We start from the raw sequence: 21,754 nt of genomic DNA, 5'->3' as shown, positions 1-21,754 counted from the left end.
CTGAAAACAAAAGTCTATCTATCTATCTATCTATCTATCTATCTATCTATCTATCTAGGGCTATTAGAATAATATTTTCAGAACTCGAAAATTTGTGAGTAAGTGTGTTTGTTACTCCTTTCTGCCGAAACAACAGAACCGATTTTGCTAAAATTTGAAAAAAATACATGTTTCTTACAGGATTTGTGTGACTTTCAAGTATTATGATGTAAATAAATTGTAAAAAAAGGCGTTTTTCAGCGAAATACAAGAGTATCAAAAAATCATAACTTCGTCATTTATTAATCAATTTAAATATTTATTATTTAAAATGTTTTTTTTTCGCCAAAATCTCTTTTCTATTTTTCAATAGCACCAATTCTCGGTAATTTCATTCAAAGTACTGACATTGTGTGCTACCCCCTTTATTTTAATCCAGACTACAATATATCTTAATACCAAATTTCAGCTAATTCGGTTCAGCAGTTGAGGCGTAACAAACATTCATATCATCTAAATCATCAGTTTTCGCAAATCTCGAGAAACCATGGATTTTTTCGGGATAAAAAGTAGCCTATGTGTTAATCCAGAGTAAAATATATGTCCATTCCAAATTTCAGCTAAATCGCTTTAGTAGTAGCGGCGTTATAGAGTAACAAACATCCAAACGTCCATACAATCTTTCGCGTTTATAATATTAGTAGGATACTTGTTAAAAAGGGAAAATATTTTATTAAATTCTGTACAAAATACTAAACATATAAACGCGAGTTAGTACAATCTAGCGCATCGGTCAGCGCGGCCCTTAGTTTTGACCTTGTCGCAAATATAGACCGCCCGGTGCCGTCGCCAACAACTAACTACTCTGTACTACTTTAGACAAACACAATCGCTAACACGTTTCGAGATACAACTGTCTGTTATCACTGAAAATGGCTGAACGATTATATCGTAATCGACTAACACAAGCCCCTGTCGATCTAAATGTGTTGTGCAAAACTGTGTTATATTTGGTGTAAGTGTGCTGTGTTTTAAAAATGTCATCGACGTCCTCTGCCGCGGGAAAGAAATGTTAGTACACTTTATTATTTTATACTAAATAAAATACTGTGTTATACTGTAAATATGTAGTACTGTTTGGTTACAATAGGGTTACGTTGGTTTAATTGGCCATTTAATCTAGTTATTATTATGTGTTTATTTATACTAACTAAATACTGTGTTATAATCGTATGTACTATTTGGTTACTATATTGATAGGTTTATGTTGTTTTAATTGGCCATTTAATGTTGTTATTATACTGTGTTACGTATTCAGTTGTCAACGGAAATAGATATACTGAAATACCGTTATATCGTGAATATTATGTGTATGTATTAGACTTTAAACTATTTGTTTTTTAATAGATGAATGAAAGTTTTCTCATAATGAACCGTGAAAAAAGAATGGGGCTGAGGACTAGGTTTAAATATATTTACTTTACGACACATTCGGGCAAATAAGGTCAATATTAACTAATTAATACATAAAAAACAAATATTGTCGGGATGTTTGTAAAATTAATAGGTTTATAAAATTTTAAAATCTGTAAAATTATTTTAATGTAATTAGATGAAAACTCATAAATTTTTAGCTTCATTAATTCAATGTGACATATTTCATTACATAAAGTATAAACATAAACGCACAACTAGCAAACATATTTGTAATTTTGTTTTAACTCAAAATCTAACGATTTCACGCATCGACGACGTCATTAATTCGTGATATTCAGTATAAAGCGATTTTGAGCGATCCGTGGCCGCGCCGTATATATTATGTAGCTCCGAAAGTAATAATCGCAGAAACTCTGTTACTTCTACAAAATTGCTTTACTATTAGCACACTCTTGATTTTTATACAATTTGAAAAACATTCATCGTCCCTATTCTTTATAGATAATGACAAAAAAAAATCACTGTGAAATATTGAGCTATAAAACTGAGCTTCAGTTTCTTCCAAGAAATGATCAAAAAATTCTTAGTCCGAAATATTTTTGGTGTCACACGCCCTTGCCTCGAAGAGCAAGTCAAGTTATCCGATCATTATCACTGTCATTTGATAGTGATCTTTATAAAACCAAAACCCACTAACCTGTTTTGTAGCTGCATTTTGGATAAAAGTTCAAAATCCCTTCTCCTATACGGAGAAACCTTTGGCCCAGAAGTGAGTCGGTAAAATGGTCTGATAATGATAACGTATTATTACACTCTTACAGCTAGCCAATTCACTAACTTCGACGTGTGTTAGTAACGTGTGTAATTAACATCAATTCAATAACAACTACAACAATAGGCTGGTGGGGGCTTCGGCTGTCGCTAGTTAGCGGCAAAGACGTACCGCTAAGCCATTTAGCGTTCCGGTGCAATTTCGTGTAGAAACTGAAAGGAGTGTGGATTTTCATCCTTCTCCTTACAAGTTAGCCCGTTTCATTTTAGATTGCATCATCTCTTACCGTCAGGTGAGGTTGTATTCATGGGCTTGCAAGTTTGTAAAGAATAAAAAAAATATACTGTATTTTTCGTACTCCGTAAAGCTTATTGTTAATAAAAATTAAACGGTCAACTCAGAATGTCATCTACCTACTTTAAAGTGAACACCAGCTAAAATTGTTTACCTATAAACTCAATTTTGTTCAGTAAACATTAATTAAAGTCTCAAGTCACTTGACTGCACATTCACTATAATATGAAGTCAAGTGACTTAAGATTTATTACAATGATTAGTTGATATAATAATTCATATATTACGTCCACTAACATACGTCAAAGTTAGTGAGTTGGCTTGCAGTATACGTCATACTGCCTACGTCAGACTGTACGGCTGATAAGACGAAGATGGCTTGCGAGATTTATATTTGGTTAAATATAAGGTCCACTAGTCATACTCGTGATGGTTTTGCGTATGCTTATACGTTAGAATGTTGGTTATTAGATTTTTTTTATTTATTTATTAAGGAAAATCAACCGCTAATACATTAAATTCATGCTTACATTTAATTAAATAGATAAATTATGCTTAGCTATTAAAAGATTTTCACAACTTTCACAATTTTTAGGTATTATGTACACTTCTTAGTTATAGATATACATTAATTCATAGGTACAACAAACTCTAAGATATCAAGTATATACTATATATAGAGAAAACAATTATAATCTGATTTACAAAAGTAATAAGTAATTTAATTAATAGGTAAATAATTCAATTTATAGGTACAATATATTACAAGTTTGGCACGAGAAGTCCAAATACTATTTTAAGTAAAATTATAATTAAAATTAAGAATAATTAAATTTAAAAATGTCAGTTATATAATATGATTAAAAAACAAAAATGATAAAAATGGCAAATGGTACAATTAAGGTTTCAAATAAAACAAAAAAAATACAATTGGTACGAATGAAAGAAATTAAGAATTAAATAATAAATATGTTAAAAAAAATACGATCAATAGTTAAAAATTAAAAATATATCAATTTATACAACCGGAAGAGATTATTGAAATTAAAAAAAAAAGTTAAAGAGTAAAAATATCGGAGATTAAAAGTGTCAATTATTTTACGTCTAAAGTCAGAATATCTATTGATAAACCCATTTTCATGTTTATCATATTTTTCTTCTTTTTTAATTTTATTATTATTGGATCGCCTATTCATTATAAATAAAATTGAAGCGTATGTTAATGAGTTTTGGGGTAACAGGCATACTTTTTTTTTAATTTTTGTCTCTTTGTTCTAATTTCTGTAACGGCCGATTTTAATAAGAGTTTCAATAGACACATTTGAGCAATTTTCGGTTAAAAGTAAGTAAGTTTTAAGGTTAAAAGTAACTTTTTTTTGTAAAGTAAGTGCTCTTCAAGGCACGGGGTGTAATACTGATGACTTCAAAACTCTGGGCGATTTCGAGCGAGCAAAAGCATGAAGCCTATAAATATACAAACGTTAGGTTGACTATTTTTTCCCGTCACAACTCTTGGGTAAATAGGTAAGTCGATACTAGTATCTAGCAGAGTCTAGTTAGTGGTTAATGAATTATGCTTATTAAGTTAAAATGACATTACGAACACGATGGTTTGTCCACGAAAAATCAACCCTAGATTCCGGACATCATCATAATCATATCCTGTACTGATTTTTGAAGCATTATTTGTTGACATATTTAATTTTGATATAAAATACTTTTCATGCAATAAACAGATGGGAAGGTCAATTCTAATTCGGCTCTTAGACTATTACTGATAATTTAAACACATAGATCAATTCAATTATGTTATCATTGTAACTATGACACATAGCGATGATTAATCCATGAATTCATACATTTTTGTTTCGGCTTTGAAGCAACGTGTATCTAATTTACATCACAGCGCCTAGCGTTGCAAAATATTCAATTCCAAAATGCAATATGTTCGCTACAGGAAAAATTTCATTCATCACGTGCAATCAACATGACGCATTGGATCCGTAGACTTCATGTATCTAGCTTATATTCCCACAACTGACTTGTGTAGAACTGAAATATTACATACAATATTATCACGACGATCTGTATATACTATTTCTTTTCAATATAAGGTATTTATTAGTATATTTTGATATGTATTTTATTCATTATTGTAGGTATTTGTGTAATATTGTTTATGTATTAGGATGTAAATTATTTGTATGTTTGTGTATTACTAATACTATGGTTATTTTTGTTTTACGCCACCTGCTGATGTCCTTAAGTTTTCCTAAACCGAAGGTTGCCTGGAAGAAATCGCTACTTAGCGATAAGGCCGCCTTTTGTATGCTGATCTCTTCCTAATTTGTTTTTTATTTCACTTGTTTTTGTCTTTGTGGTGTGCAAATAAAGTATATTTATCTTTATCTTTATCAAATAAACATTCATTTATTTAAAGTAGGCTTAATTTACAAGCACTTTTGAAACGTCCAGGACTATTTGTAAAGACCGGTTAGGAAGAAAGGTTCTGATTAAAGACGGTAAAATCTCAAAAGTTGCTTTTTCTTGCACAGAATACCTACATAATGTAAATAAAAAAGTTATGTAGGTAAAAGTTATCTTTTTATGTGCTGTTTGAAATAGTGGTACCAGTAGCAGAGTTTAGGGACGTCTTTGGCAATAGGAAAATAGATCGTGACTTAATCTGTTGTGGGCTGTTTCTAGACAAAACCTACAGCTTTAAGTTTGCATTTATGCTTATAGTCTGGGAGCTTGTTCTAAAAATATTTGTGAAGCAATCTTTCAATTTTTCACCTTCACTTTCTCGTGTTAGGGTAACATGACAAGTTTTCCGCTTGTGGGAAATACCTACTCAAACATTTCGACCAGCTCCTGGACTATAATTAGTACAGCTAAGTTGTGAAATGCCTTACCGACGTCAGCATTTCCTGACACGTATGATTTGTGCACCTTCAAGACAAGCGTTAATGTACCTACTTGTACATCTAGGCAAGTGCGTTTCAATCAGCATAATATACCTTATCATTGATTTAGTTACAATATACAAGATTGAAGTCAAACGCAAGCTTATTTAGTATACAGATAAATTCGTTTAGCGGTTTAGAAGATATGACGTAATAAAAAATATAACACTCACACACGCAAACAAGATACGCGCGAAAAACATAACACATTGGCAGTCGAATAGAAAATCCTGCGATGTCTACAAAGAGTTGTTCTAAACGATAGTTCTTCACTTACCCTCATACCTGATACCCGGGGCTATGACTGGTAAATTATTATTAAAAAACCGATGGACGTCCACTGCTGGGGCCTTTTGTATGGACTTCCAAACACAACGGTTTTTTTATTATTTACAAGTTAGCCCCTGACTACAATCTCACCTGATGGTAAATGATGTTTTAGCAGACTCAGAAGTGATTACAAATATAAGAAAATTAATGTCGAACAAAGGTTATGATTGACAATATTTGTCAGGACAACTTAATTAACAAATCAAACTGTAACCAAAACAAGACCCTATAATGGTAGAGAATGACCTTGAGTGAAGTCACGCACTTGTGAACGATGTGTGTAGGGTTAAAGGATCCTTTGACTGTTAACAACCAACTGTTTTCCACTCAAGTCACTCTCCCCGCCGGAGATGTGGATGGCTCGAACGCCACAAGCACACTGAAGTCATCCTTACCACGAGTCGTTGCAACTCGGCGATAACAGATGATGCAATCTATGATAGAAGCGGGCTAACTTGTTAGGAGGTGGAAGAAAATCCACACTCCCTTCGGTTTTATCGGCACGACATCGTATCGGAACGTTAAATCGCTTGGCGGTACGTCTTTGCCGGTAGCGTAGTAACTAACCACGGCCGAAGCCTCCCACCTGCCAAGCTTCGGTTTCGAGACGGCCTGGAACCCGCTCTAATTTTGATTATACTCCCAACTACTCTTACTCATTAAAAAAACAACGTTTTAAATAGTGTCACAATAAAACTAAAACGTACGTTTTATATTACAGAATCTATGTACAACATTTATGACCCGCTGTCCAGATTTAGGTACATTCTTTATTTTAAAAATACGTAAAAAGTTCATTCAATGTTTCATTTTCTCATCCGTTCCAGTACGTCGTTTTCTGACACGCACGTCCTACTTGAGTTAACATTTCTATTCGTATTTAATTTAAATAATTTCAAAGCAAAATGCATCTTTTTGAAAGTGTGCTCGTAGCTTTTACCACGCACATTCAGATATTGTTGCCGTCAAGTGCATGAATGTTTTAATTAAGTAGTCATAAATTATACATTATTTAATTCAAAATATTATGTTTGTAGTTGTATTTCCTTAACAAAATGACTGTGCAAAAGTAGACTCGTGAATAAGTTTCATAAAAGATCACAATTAAAAGTTTTAAAACCTCAAAATCAAAATCAAAATCAAAAATCATTTATTTCAAGTAGGCTCAGTTTACAAGCACTTTTGACACGTCAGTTGACTATTTGTAAAGATTCTACCACCGGTTCGGAAGGCAGGTTCTGCTGAGAAGATACCGGCAAGAAACTCAACAGTTGCTCTTTTGAAAAAGTCATACAGTATTATAATTTACAATTAATAACAATTACTGTTTACATTTCTTATAGTTTTACTTTCTGTGTGAAGGTGGAAGCTGATCCAACGGCCTCCAAGCATCTTTATCATTAAGGAACTCATCAATGTTGTAGTACCCTCGACTAAGTAAATGTTTTTTAACACATTGCTTAAAGCTATGCATTGGCAGGTCCATCACAGTCTTGGGGATCTTATTATAGAAGAGTACACCCAAACCTACAAAAGATTTTTTTACTCTTTGGAGATGATATGCAGAAATAACTAACTTATGCCCGTGTCTAGTAAGACGTGGGTTTAAATCTCCTTTTCGTTTGTACAAATTAATATTTTGTCTTACATATACTATACTGTTATATATATATTGACAGGCTACTGTTAGTATACCTATTTCTTTAAACTTTTGACGAATTGACTCGCGTGATTTTGATTGATATATTGCTCGAATTGCTCTTTTTTGAAGTACAAATATAGATTGTATATCGGCAGCCTTGCCCCACAATAAAATACCTCAATTGATTAATGGAGTTGTAAATTTGATTAAATATAATGTTAAAAATTTAGTAATTTAACCCTAAGTCCGCGTAAAAAGCACTATAACTACGCGGTTTAAAGTAAACTCTGTAATGTTACGATGTGAAAATGAATGTCTAACAAAAATATTTGAAACTAAACTTTTATCCACCCTTTCTCCTATAGGAAAGGGGCCTTGGAGCTTTAACCTACCCTGTTGCTCCGATACGGGTTTGCGGACATAAAGGGATAACCACAGAACTAAAACTAGCGCGTTATATATCCATGGTAATTTGTAACAATTCGTTTGATTCTGTAACAATCGTGATCAAAATATGTTAAGGATAATAACCGGGACAACGGCTTAAAAGGTCAAATTCTTATTACATATCCAGATCAGGACTCGAACCTACAAACTTTTATCCCAGAAATTTCGCACACATACCATATACAGATTTCCCAGGTTTCATAAAAATTTAATGACAGTACGAGTACTTATGGAAAAACATATAAACATTCATTTGTATTTCTTTACATACTTTGAAATAGAGAGGTTTAAACATCTTCTATCTTAAAAATATATATTTTATAAATTTATATTCGAAGTGAAAATTTTCTATAATTTAATTTAATATTGAAATACGAGTTAACATTGAAATTGTGCTGCGAAACAATTTTGTATGAAAATTTCACGAATTCACGGAATGAATGATAAATTTCCTCTGTAGTACAATTTTATTTAATGCGCCAATATAAATGTACATGTACATTCATGTAAATTCCCTAATTGGATGAAATGCTTATCATTTGAATGCATAATATGATTATACATAAATGCTCACCTTGAAGGTAATTACAAAGAATATTTAACCGACATGTAAAATAACGTTTTATATGTAAAGAAAACTACTTATATTCTGTTATTGTATTTGCCCGCATTTATTGTCTGTCCTTCAGAGACAACAATGACATTTGAGTCATTTGACATTTGACAGAAACTTAAAACAATAAGAGGGACGGTTTTATTTCGAGGTTAAAATTTTGTTAATTTTGTAATAAATTGCTCACCTAACCATAACAGTGGAATAATAAGCTTTGAATGTTGTTTTGTAAGATATAATACGTTGTGAAAATAAACAAGAATGTGTTGTTTCTGAAACCAAAAATTTTATTGTTCAAAACACACAGGTTATGTAGTTTGGTACTTAAAACAAAATTAACCAGACATACATCAAACAACTCACCTGAAACCAAAAAAACAACATTCAAAGCTTATTATTCCACTGTTATGGTTAGGTGAGCAATTTAGTTTAGTTTTCTTTTTTTAAAATGTCGGAAATATTTATACTTTTTTTGGCTTTGTGTTTAGGTTATAAAAAATGCAATTTTGGCATGAAGGTGAAAAAAGAATCTTTTATTTTTATTCCGCGCTGAATAGAAGGAAATTTATCGCTTAAAATTTCTCAGACTAGTTCGCAGTACTAGAATACTAAAATTATATGACGACTAGCCGACGCCCCGCGGTTTCAAACGCATAGTTCCCGTTCTCCTGAGAATACGGTGATAAAATATAGCCTATGACACTCACAAATAAAGTGTTCTAGTGGTGAAATTTTCAAAATCAGTTCTGATCCAGAGATTATTACACCATAGACATCACCTACTTATAATACACGAGGCTATCTGTATAGCCTTGTGTATATGACCTCTGCCTTCGATTCGGAGGGCGTAGGTTCGAATCCGGCCTGAAGCATGCACCTCCAACTTTTCAGTTATGTGCATTTTAAGAAATTAAATATCACGTGTATCAAACGATGAAGGAAAAACATCGTGAGGAAACCTGTAATCCTGAAAATTTTCTTAATTCTCTAGGTGTGTGAAGTAAGCCAATACGCATTAAGCCAGCGTGGTGGACTATTAGCCTAACCCCTCTCATTTTGAGAGGAGATTCGTGCTCGATAGTGAGCCGAACATGGGTTGTCAATGATAATGAATAATCAATACAGTTGTTAATTTAATTTGTTTCAGTGGTTCTAAGCACACTTCTCGAGACTGATCACTACGAAAGCCTAATCAAGGAGCTAACATGCACTAAATGCAACAGATATATGAAACCTCCCATATATCTGTGCGTGGATGGACATAGTATATGCGGCCCGTGCTACGAAAAGAGCTACCAATGTCATATATGCCAAGTAAGTGAATTTACAGTGTATTTAATGGACGTTGCAGGGGCTGAGTGTCGAATGCTCAAACGCATAGATTTTAAATTCGACACTCAGCGGGTGAACGATCCCCCGGGTGAGCCCCCACAACGTCTAGGAATGTCTCTGTTAATCAAGCGGGTTACGGGAACACGTTGGATACACTCAGCTCTAGACCATGATGTTTGAAAACCCCTACAGCCGGCCTATTCACTATTTTGGTCTTTAATCAACCTATTAAAATAAACATCGAATCAATTGAGAAATGCATTGAGCTCATATAACAAAAGGACGCACAATCATGTAGAAAACCTTAAGGATTGAGTTTAAGGTTGAATTTGCAAATGCGGTTTTTTGAATTGAGTGCCAAGAACTACGCCAAGACTACACCATACTTACTGTTTAACCCGCGTGGTTCCCGTTCCCGTAGGAAAACGGGGATGATATATGGTCTATAGTCTTCCTCGATAAATGGGCTATCTAACACTAAAAGAATTTTTCAAATCGGACTAGCAGTTCCTAAGATTAGCGCGTTCAATCAAACAAACAAACAAACTCTTTAGCTTTATATATTAGTATATCCTATTTCATATATCCTATATCCTAATTCAGTATCCTATTTCAAAGATATATTTTGTATGTTACAGAAAGAGTTCGCACAGATCCGACCAATAGTGCTGGAATCGCTCGCCAAGAAAGTGTTATTCCCTTGTACCAATAGCGGCTGTCCGAAACACGCGACCATTTCGCAGCTGGAGCAACACACGCCGAGCTGCCAATTCAGAATAATCAACTGTTTTATGGCCAGAGTTTATGGTAATTGTTGTACAAATAACCCAGAACTATTAATGTTTGAGTGACGTACAGCTTTGCATGATATACGTATACTTACCGAGTACCGAGTACGAGTATAGCGAATTAATTTTGCTATTTTCGGCAGGCCAATAGTGAATTCCAATTATAAAGTTTTGGACGATATCAACGTTTTATTACGAGTACTTCCTTATGCAGACTAATTCACTGTCTTTGACGTATGCTACCGACAAAGACGTACCGCCAAGTGATTTAGCGTTCCGGTACATGTCGTGTAGAAACCGTAAGGAGTGTGGATTTCATCCTACTCCTAACAAGTTAACTCGCTTCCATCTTAGATTGACTCATCGCTTACCATCAGGCGAGATTTTTGTCAAGGGCTAACTTGTAGAGAATAAAAAAAAATGCTAGCTGACATATACGACATTGAGATTATATGTAACAAATGTCATCCGATGTTTACTGGTGTATATCACAGAGTAATAGTAGTAGTAGTAGATTATCTTAACAGGTTGATAATAAAGACCAAAATAGTAAATAGGCATAATGATGAAGACTAATGGAACGGTGTTATAAAGAGCTGTTCGGGACTCTCAATTTAATTGCCTAAAACGCACCTAACATCGTAAAGTTTTGAGTTGAAGTCGCAACCCATTCTACCGTAACCGGAAGACAATCGGTCGACCTCAAATAGAGAAATCGACCCAAGTTTGCAGACAGAGACCGCGACTACGCAAATAGTAGAAAACTGCAATCTCGTAATATTTGACCCACAACCGCGGCGGCATGATTTAAACTCGTTCCATGACATTCCGTGAGATCTAAGCTTTATAATATTTGGCACGAAATATTTTTGGAAGAAGCTAGTTGTACGTAAACCGTACGAGTTGTATTTATTTATTCATACGGATATACTCGTAATGTTTGTCAATTATTTTTTTTACTTTTTACAACAAAAATTCAAATTTAAAATTTTGTAGCTTTTATGACTTATGTATTTCTATGAAATACTGGCTTCGTTGGTACCACATAATACACCACTAGTGTAGTGGCAACACGTCGCCTTGTTTTCTGTTTCAGGCAATAAATTTTGCTCTAAAGCTACGACTTCTTAGCCCTAAACAGAGCTAACTGGCTACGCTCAAGAGTGAAAATTATTGCCTGAAACCTAAAATACCTAAAGCCTAGCTATTTATTTACAGGTGAGTGTTCGTGGAAGGGTCGAGCTGGTGACTGGATGGAGCATTGCTTCACGGACCACAAACAGAAAGTGACTGAGCTGCCCTTCATCACTGTCAAAGATAAATGGGACGCTAAACGGACAGAACCTGTACTCAACTATTTCCTACTGAAATGCTTCGATAAAATATTTAATGTTTACCAGATTTATGATAAGAGAGGAGGTAAGAATCTGGAAATTTTACTATGGCGTCAGTATTTTTATTATAGTAAAATCTATAGCTGACGGTGACAGCCAAACCTTCGACATTTTTGTTGACAAAAGTTGAAAGCTTGTCAGCTAATACTCCTACCTTATATTTTCGATTTTCTTTCTTTATCTTTTTTCTTTGATTTGTCCATTGCAATGTTTTACTATTTTTATTATGCCCTCTGTAATATTTTTGTAACTCTATGGTAAATTTATCCTGATTGACAACTTAACGGTTTCACTTCCGATAGATTAGAATATACCGAAAAATAACACTTTAAGTTGTTATAAGTATTTTCAGTTCACAATATAACGGCAGATTATAATATTACGAGTGAGATTATAAAATAACGTATTGTACAATCTAACGGTGTGACATATATACGGCTCTATTTGTATTTTTTATACCTGACAAGAGTTTGTCATTTTTATTTAGTCATAAAATACAATTCGAGCTCCACTAGTAAAATATTCCATTTTTGTCATATCCCACCACTGTATAAATTGTAGGTATACTGAACTCTTATCTCAACTTATTTCAGGAAGAATGATGTGGACTGTCCTAGTGAACGACGACCAAGCCGATAAGTTTTATTTCGAAGTTGACATTTTCCTACCGGACTTACCGTCCAAAAAGATTGTTTATAGGTAAGATTATTAAGTAGATAAATAAAATTAACAGCGAATTTCAAAGAAAATGTAGACACCGAATTTATGGCTTGAATCTACTTTTTGTAAATGATACCTTATCTTATCGTTTGCAAAGTTTGTTGGAATTTGAGATTAATTTCGTTGAAAACTTACTAAGAGCTTGCTTACAAAAAAATATACGTTTTTTTTTCTTTATATTTTTTTTTATTTTTAAAAGTGTGGGTACGACAATAGACCAACGAAGCGGGGATTAAACCACCACTCCTCGATGATGACTTCGACCGCTCTTACCGTTGAGCTATTGAGGCTATAATTCGTAATATTCTACATAGAATTTCTTTGAGACTCCTTTGGTCAGTAACGCATCGGCCTTAACCCCGGGCTCTAGAACTACTTATGTACCCAAAAGGACCCACAAACTTTTGCATAATCCTTGTAGCCTTGGAATTGGGAAAATTGACACTTAAATTTTCTCTTTACCAGTACCAAACTTTGAATAAAGTGAAATTATACGAGTAACTATAATGTTAAGATAAAAAATGACTTGTAAATAATTTGCTAGTCATTTTTTATCTTAACATTCATTGCTCAGCAAGCAATACCTTAGTTTATACGTAAGCTATTGCTTGCTGAGCAATGAATGTTGAGATAAAAAATGACTTGCAAAGTCTTAACCCCCATTCGCACGAGGGTTTTTTAACGGACATTTAAGTACAACAAATGCATTCCCAAGTATATGTTCACACGACAGGGTTTTTAAAATACGACGCTTTTTTCCATTTTCAATTTTGGGCGTTGGTAATTAAACTTAATTAAACTTCATACTATATTTGAACGCCTTTTTAACGTCCGTTAAGAAAACTATCATGCGAATGAGGGCTTATTATCCTTACTAATTTATGCAGGATAATTCTCGCACCGCTCGACGTGAGAGAGACCAGCTATTTCATGTCAATGTCCTGCATGTTGACCAATTTAATTTCACATCAGCTGTATATGCAAAGAGTAAAGTTTTTGTTTTTGTCCCTGAATTTACCTCCAAAGGCGTAACGTTTTGCTGTAAAAAATGTCGACAACCATGTTCCGATGTTAAGTGCTGTAATTTTGTTCCAGGCGTCCGTGCAAGTGTGAAAAGGATGCCGATTTTCTAGAGCACACTCAAAATGTGTACATTCCTGTTGAAAATATATTCTCTATGCTCGATGAGAGCGAATCAGTTAATTTTACTGTTAGAATCGGTGAGTGTTTGCAAAGTAATTATCAAATTATACGAGTAATTTAATTATTGCGGCTTTAATGATAATATTATTATTTCAATTTAGTATTAATTATGCTTAAGTGATTTCAATATAACAGTTCTAATGAACTATCTATTTAATTTATCAGAGTAGTTAATTGATCGCTTGAAGCGAGCTTAAATTAATTTTCATTTTGTCCGCCCGGCTCTACTTTCTCTCTGTCCTTCAACTTTTGATTTGGGGAACATAATTGCTTCAATTTAGAAACAATATTTAAATTCGTGTTAGGATTAAGCAAACTAGATTCATAATTATATCACATTTTTATTTTCATGCTGGCAACTTTGTTTTTAAATGATCTCTCAGTTGTCATTCTGTGATTGGTTGACGCCGGTTGATGTAAAATGGCGGGAACCAATCAGATTTATTTTATCCAAGCTTGAAAGCTACAACTTGACAGAAGACATTATTGTTTTCATGTTGGCGGTCGATTATTCTCTGTTGAGCGAATCACGAGTTAAGTCGAGTAGAATTGAAACAGTTTTATAACCAACATCTTTGAAAAGAGCTACTGTAGAGTTTCTTATCGATTCTTCTCTGCAATGTCTGCAATTCCGAATCGAGAGTAGTTTCACCACCAATAGAAATATCATAAAGTAATTGAAATAAAGAAGGTATTCAAACAATCAAGAAGTTATTATTACCTGAATCCTGAGTACGCCTACATTTCAGAAGTGGAGGATAACCTACGTAAGTAATTGTGATAATTAATTATAAATTCTTTAATTACTTTGACAGATTTTTAAGTGTAACGAATAAACAAAGAAATGGTTTTGTGACAAATGGATAAAGTATATCACAAACTTCAACTTTCACGTACAGTTTTAGATTGTAATATTTTAGTCTAAATAGCTAAATAGTTATTGATAGAGGTTGCGAGTAGTTTTGTTCAACCTGTAAAATAAAATCTTGGTTGGTGCGTTAGCTATTTAATTGATGAAGGTACGCACATAGACGTAATAAAAATTCGAGCTACCGTCAAATGAACAAGAAAGTGATGCATCCCAATTTCCCATGTAAGTACATGCCATCACGCTCAAATTGCATATGCGGTATATGAAGACAGACCAAGGCCATTAATTTCATACATCTGGCAATATACTACACACTCGCACGTAGATACTCGGCGCTATTATGCTGCTTCAGTATCGGATGTTTGACAGCGAGAAATCGTTTGCCTATTTTATTAGTTTATGGGAAGATCAAGGATATTTATACTATAGACCGGTTACGTCCCTACAAAATCACCGCATAAAGTGATCCGAATAATAATAGTAATAGGCGCATACATGTACAATTTAGTTCAATGATTTATTTATGTGTATATATTGTTTATACTTCCTGAACACACAACTCGAAATTGTAGACGATATTTAGGTATTATTTGTATAAATAACGTTCGTTGTTGACCAAAACTTTTATTAGCTTACTATAAATTTCCTCTTTTGAGCGCCTCATTTTTCATGCGCTAGTAACACAAAACACATCTAACAGTGTTTAATATCATTGGGGTAGACTGAAATGTTGTTTTCAATAGGATAGTTGACTCATATAAAAATAATAATTATTAAAAATAATATTATACAAATAATTGATATAATTTTGTATAGTATTTGAAAAGATTCCAAATATACCAATTACCTATTATAAAAGAAAGCATTATCATCTTTATCAAATTGTAAGTCGAAAAAAACGCATACCTATACATATATTAACATTGTTCATTTTCTTTTGTTCGAGTTCGAATGAGTTACAAGAGGGAAACAGACAAGAGATACCATAGTTGCAACAGATGTCGAAATAAAGAGGACAACCGTCGAGCAGTCGTGGTGGTCTGAGTCAAAGCCGGTTTGAGGGACTAGAGTCCAGCTGAGACGCCGCCACGTGGAGTTTTACTTCAGTTGAGCGACGCTGGAGTGCTAACCAGGGTAGTCTCTGGGCCATGGACCATAATGAGGTGGTAAGCTGGTCACAGGGAGACTCGAGGTTGGGCTCGTGATTAGTGGAGTGCCGATCAGGGTTGTCTCTGGGCTATGGACCATAATGAGATGGTAGCTAGTCACAGGGAGACTCGAGGTTGGGCTCGTTATGTGGAGTGCTGACCAGGGTTGTCTCTGGGCCATGTCGATCATAGTGAGATGGTGGCTGGTCTCGGAGAGACTCGAGGTCAGGTTTCTGGATTGACGGCGCCGGGGAGTAGAAGTGGCGCTGGTGCGACGGCGCCGGGGCGTTGAAGTGACGCTCGTGTGACGGCGCCGGGGCGTAGAAGTGGCGCTGGTGTGACGGCGCCAAGGCGTTGAAGTGGCGCTGGTGTGACGGCGCCAAGGCGTTGAAGTGGCGCTGGTGTGACGGCGCCAAGGCGTTGAAGTGGCGCTGGTGTGACGGCGCCAAGGCGTTGAAGTGGCGCTGGTGTGACGGCGCCAAGGCGTTGAAGTGGCGCTGGTGTGACGGCGCCAAGGCGTTGAAGTGGCGCTGGTGTGACGGCGCCAAGGCGTTGCAGTGGCGCTGGTGTGACGGCGCCAGGGCGTTGCCGTGGCGCTGGTGTGACGGCGCCAGGGCGTTGCCGTGGCGCTGGTGTGACGGCGCCAGGGCGTTGCAGTGGCGCTGGTGTGACGGCGCCAGGGCGTTGCAGTGGCGCTGGTGTGACGGCGCCAGGGCGTTGCCGTGGCGCTGGTGTGACGGCGCCAGGGCGTTGCAGTGGCGCTGGTGGAACGGCGCCAGGGCGTTGCAGTGGCGCTGGTGGGACGGCGCCGGGACGTTGAAGAGCGGCGCGAAAGAGTCCGCCGCGGGCATTGTACATCAAATATCAGGTCATCGTTCTTTATTATCTCTATAGTAGTCCTATAAGTATCTTAAAGTCTAACTAGTACCTTCAGTCTTGAATCTCGACAATTATTGCTGTTCAGCCCAATAGAATAGTAAAAATTCAAATAGTAAACCTTTTCCAAATTTTGACTACTTATTGCATTAAACAGTGAATATCTATCTAAACACCTAGTCTGGTAAATTTATAAGGTAAACGTTGCGGTGTATGGTTGAGATTATAGGATCGCCATAACTAAGTTCTGCTTCTAGGATTGGCCAAGATTATTTATTCAGCAAAAGCGGTAATAAAATAAGAAAAAAAAAACAGTGTTGAAGCATAAAAATAAAATTTAATGAGTAGATCATAGAAAATTTAACATTTGAAAAATTGGTTTTGTTAATTTGTAACAATTCGGGCTATCACTTTCATCATTCATTGGAAAACTGAACCTTAAGGGAGAACTAAAAATCTACTAACATTAACATCGAGCTAATAATAATATTAATTTATTTGTCATGAAAAAAAAAAGTATCAAAATACTTGGACCTTGCTCATGAGATTACCGTCATGTGAATTTGAGTCAACTATTATTGTTCCGATAGTTGTTTCACTCAATGGTCTTATAGCGAAGAGCTTCGACGAATACCTTAAGAAGCTTTCGCTTAACTGTTGGATCAAGAGTCAGATACAAAAGGCAATGATTGTTGAAATGGCGCGTATTGTAAGGCGGTTCACTCAATTATGAATTTTTAATAGTGTTTTATATTATATTTTGTTAACAATGTTAAAAAAAAAAAAAAAATTAAAAAAAAAGGTCATATAAATAAATGAGAGAGAAAAATTTATTTGCCTTGAAAAAGGGTTAGAAACAGCGACGAGTGATTTTATATAGATAAAAACATCTATTGAGTTCTTGTTCGTTCTTGGCGCAAATGGTTCATTTTTTGAGTTTTACAAAAATATATATTTGAAGTATAGTCCTTAGTAACTTCATGCAAACCAGAGGAATTATTAAAAAAAAATGAACGTAAAAGCACTTTCGTTTTACATTAACTTTATTATATTTATTTTACTAGTTTTGTAGTTATTTTACAATGTTTAGCATTTCATAGCCGAGTATGTATATTTGTTATTATTAATAACAATACGGCGTATTCTGAATAATATGTTGTATTTAATGCGATTATGTTTTTGTTTTCTACTTGAGTAATCTTTATTTTAATTTATTTATTTCACTTACAAGAAGAGCATTTTAACTTTTTAATAAAACAAAAGGTACGTGTTAGCCATAAGATTTCCAGATATTCAAAGATGGTCTTTTTCCAAAACCTATCCATTGAATTCGAATCAATATCTACTACATTACTGAGGTTATTTACTTTTACTGACAACAATCGTCATGTCGTTGTCGGTCGTGCAACTTTCTGGGAACAGGGGAATTAATTCATAATTCATAGCGCCAAGAACAGTTTACACGTTGGAGGATACAAAGGACTGATCGGTTTTCGTGGATAATTAAATCCAAAATATAAGCATAAATAATTAAGATTTGGAACCCTCGTAACTTTAATTATAAGTTTTGGACTATAATTACCACCATTAAATAAATTAAAGTATGACATAACTTGACGTTTTAAAAGTGCTTCTAAAATGAGCTCAATTGCAATAAATGAATTTTGAATTGTGATTTTTTTTAGTAATTGAACACAGAGCTTTGTGTCTTACAAAAAAGTATATTTAATAGTAACCTTGCTGAAAAGGGATTCCAATACCTAAAGGATAACTATTTAATAAAAGATAATAAATTGTATCGTTACTTAGAGTCGTATAAAGATAATCTCCGAGTGCCGAATGTGGCAGATAATTATGTCGCATCATGACTACTTTGGTCACTTTGGGGCGGAGAAGACACTTGAAAAAAAAAAAAAATTATTGGTTTAGGAAAATGTCAAAGTTCGTTAAAAATATGTAAAGTGCATTGAATGTGCATATGCCTATACCCGTTTAATACCCGTTTAAACTCGAGAGAAGGTCTGCTCCATCCTTTCGCTAAAGTACGAGTAGATGTGATGTTTCATACCATACATGTTGACCAACTCAGACCTTTTTCTGCTACCTTTTTTTGAACACATTTGCTAGTGATTGTAGATGGATTCACCAAATCATGTCTTATTAAGCCTGTTAGATGTTAGTAAGATGATATATTTTTCATGATTAGAGTGCCTGACCGTAATATAGCTGACCGCGGTAGCTGTTTCGTTTCTTACACCTTTACTCGATTTTGATCGCAGTAAATCCTAGGTCAAGTAGAAAGGTACAATCGGAATATTCTTGACAAAGGCAGAAAACCAGCCTGAGTTTACTCTGAAGGTGAACTTGTTAAGATAACAAAAAAAAAGATTTTTAATAATGATGAACAGAACAAAGCTCATGCCCTCATATATAGGGCTCTATCGTGTCTCTAAAGTCCTAGGGTACGATATCCTATTCCTAGGATAGGTATCAAGTAGCGCAGGTGTCAGGCGTAATCGGCCTGCAAAACACACGTCCCACAACAGTTGCCGCCGACCGTATGTTGGCATGGATAAGTACATATTGCTGCTTTATAAGATGAACGGTTAGAGCAAGAGCTCTGATGATAAGGATTATATAAAGATGATAATTAATACTTGACTAAAAAAAAATTGTTTATTAATGTTCGTATGATTTTAATTTACAATTTTATATAAGAATAAGAATTGTTTATTCGAAAAAAAAACTCAGTACTCAAATTGCAATGACGTCCTGGCCCTTAAACTAGGTAAGCCCGTGTCTTAGTGGCCAGTGACTTCCCCAGGTGCATATGCATAGGTACAATTACAATAATGGTGTAGTTAACATAAAATATCCAAATAGAATTTTTACAATAATCAGGTATTTTGTGTTTTTTATATTTATTTATCGATGCATTTAAACTGCAGGTTGATTTTTCGTTGTTACAGATGAGACACGAGAATCGATCGGATCGTGTCTTGTCACTCTCGATGGAGCTGGAATCAGGCACGAGAATCGATCGGATCGTGGCCTGATACACAGCAGAAACACTAGAACCAGGCACGAGAATCGATCGGATCGTGTCCTGGTATGTGAATATTAGAGTATGTTGCCCCACTGGCAGCCACAAGTAAATCGATCGTCTTGCAGGCATATATGTGGGGTAAGCTGATAATAGTGGGTTATTCGATTAATCGATCGTTCGAATCCCAAAGAAATAGTTAGAAGTCATATAAGTGAAAGAAAGCATTAATCGATCGTTGTTTTTCTTATCAAGCAGAACTATATAATTACTTACGAAGTAATGTGACCAATAATAGCAGTATGTAATATAAATATTAATAGTCTTAAAAGATAATCAGTTTACGAATGTAACCGATTATAATGATGTTTGTGATTGTTGCATTAATTATGTTGATTGCAATGTGTAAAATCAATTGAGAATATAGTTTGCAGTTTACGAATATACCTAACCGTTTTTATTGATATTTGCAACTGTTGCATTAACTATGTTGATTGCGATGTATAAAATCAATTGAGAATATAATCTACATTTTGATATTTATGATACAAGAGTTATTCAGTTCATAAAGTAAGTTTATTAGAATGGTATTAACATTGAAATTTGTATACAATCAGAGTTTTATAAGTAGAATAATATTATGAAAAGAGTAAGAGTAAGAGTTTATGTAAAGAGTGACAACTGACTAACTTTCGATTGTTAGGATGCCTCCTGGCGACATGTGCGGGGCGCACACGTTGTCAGGACGGTCGATTGTTAGGATTAAGCAAACTAGATTCATAATTATATCACATTTTTATTTTCATGCTGGCAACTTTGTTTTTAAATGATCTCTCAGTTGTCATTCTGTGATTGGTTGACGCCGGTTGATGTAAAATGGCGGGAACCAATCAGATTTATTTTATCCAAGCTTGAAAGCTACAACTTGACAGAAGACATTATTGTTTTCATGTTGGCGGTCGATTATTCTCTGTTGAGCGAATCACGAGTTAAGTCGAGTAGAATTGAAACAGTTTTATAACCAACATCTTTGAAAAGAGCTACTGTAGAGTTTCTTATCGATTCTTCTCTGCAATGTCTGCAATTCCGAATCGAGAGTAGTTTCACCACCAATAGAAATATCATAAAGTAATTGAAATAAAGAAGGTATTCAAACAATCAAGAAGTTATTATTACCTGAATCCTGAGTACGCCTACATTCGTAAGATGAATATCAAAATTTAATATTATATAAATCTTTATAAATTATAAATACCAAATTAAACAAAGTAGTTATTTTATAGTTTGTTTTATTGAATAACTAATAGTAGCGATAGAAGAGTAAAGGGAAAATATTTAATGTTTTTATCTCTGAAACTAGCAAAAAAACTTATAAGTAGATTGAGACTGAATTCTCTTGGATGTAGAATAAATAATTGTCCAAAACACAAAATTCGAAAATTTTTAAATAGAATAGTAGCTAAACTTGCATGTTTTTGTTGGAATATGTCCCACTAGTGTCTAAGAAATTGTAATCTAGCCCGGGATTTGTGGAACAAATTTACAAGTGAACCAGCTGTTTTTTTTACTGTTACTTAATTAATAGTTATACAAAGTAAAAAAGTCGAGTACGAACGATTTGTAAATCAAAAAATGTTCGTATTTATTTCTTATTTACATATTACCAACAATTCGTCTAAAACTTTTAAATTCTTTCAGGTGAAGTAGAAAATTTACCTCTTCTAGAGACGCCTAGAACGAGCGAGAGTCTAATACTGCTCAACAATGAAGATCACAAAGAGATTTAGTTAAAATGTGTTATGTACAAGTATGCATATAATGCAATAAATTTAATAAAGGATAAATAAAGGAACTTAAGACGCTTCCAGAAAAATGGCGAAATTTTGAAATAGATGACAT

The 21,754-nt window shown here is 34.5% G+C and overlaps 1 protein-coding gene across 4 annotated transcripts; it reads left to right on the top strand.

Annotated features, from left to right (window-relative positions):
- The first annotated feature begins 834 nt into the window (after window positions 1-834).
- On the top strand, window positions 835-21,650 carry LOC112047443 (E3 ubiquitin-protein ligase siah-1). 4 transcript variants are annotated; one of them, XR_008251474.1, is made up of 8 exons: window positions 835-1,050; window positions 9,628-9,794; window positions 10,451-10,619; window positions 11,819-12,019; window positions 12,588-12,693; window positions 13,810-13,934; window positions 19,782-19,996; window positions 21,554-21,650. XR_008251474.1 is itself a non-coding variant. In XM_052885700.1 (8 exons), exons 1-8 carry the CDS (start codon window positions 1,017-1,019, stop codon window positions 21,560-21,562), a joined length of 951 nt encoding a protein of 316 aa, XP_052741660.1. In that variant the 5' UTR covers window positions 835-1,016; the 3' UTR covers window positions 21,563-21,650. The 4 variants fall into 4 exon arrangements, 3 of the variants coding, with proteins under 3 accessions (XP_052741660.1, XP_023940339.1, XP_023940340.1); XM_052885700.1 differs by having other exon boundaries at window positions 19,782-19,921; XM_024084571.2 differs by lacking the exon at window positions 21,554-21,650 and having other exon boundaries at window positions 19,782-21,547.
- The last annotated feature ends 104 nt before the right edge of the window (window positions 21,651-21,754 follow it).

The sequence above is a fragment of the Bicyclus anynana genome, chromosome 15 (assembly GCF_947172395.1).
Source record: "Bicyclus anynana chromosome 15, ilBicAnyn1.1, whole genome shotgun sequence".
Taxonomy (NCBI): Eukaryota; Metazoa; Arthropoda; class Insecta; order Lepidoptera; family Nymphalidae; genus Bicyclus; species Bicyclus anynana.
Note: the sequence above shows the minus strand (reverse complement) of the source record. Positions and strands in the feature narration are given on the sequence as shown.

Bases quoted from the DNA above. Each gene is read 5' to 3' on its own strand.
- LOC112047443 (XM_024084571.2), top strand. From the start codon at position 1,017: ATGTCATCGACGTCCTCTGCCGCGGGAAAGAAAT. The intron at 9,795-10,450 runs GTAAGTGAATTT...TGTATGTTACAG, and splicing joins ACCAATGTCATATATGCCAA to AAAGAGTTCGCACAGATCCG. The intron at 12,694-13,809 runs GTAAGATTATTA...ATTTTGTTCCAG, and splicing joins TCCAAAAAGATTGTTTATAG to GCGTCCGTGCAAGTGTGAAA.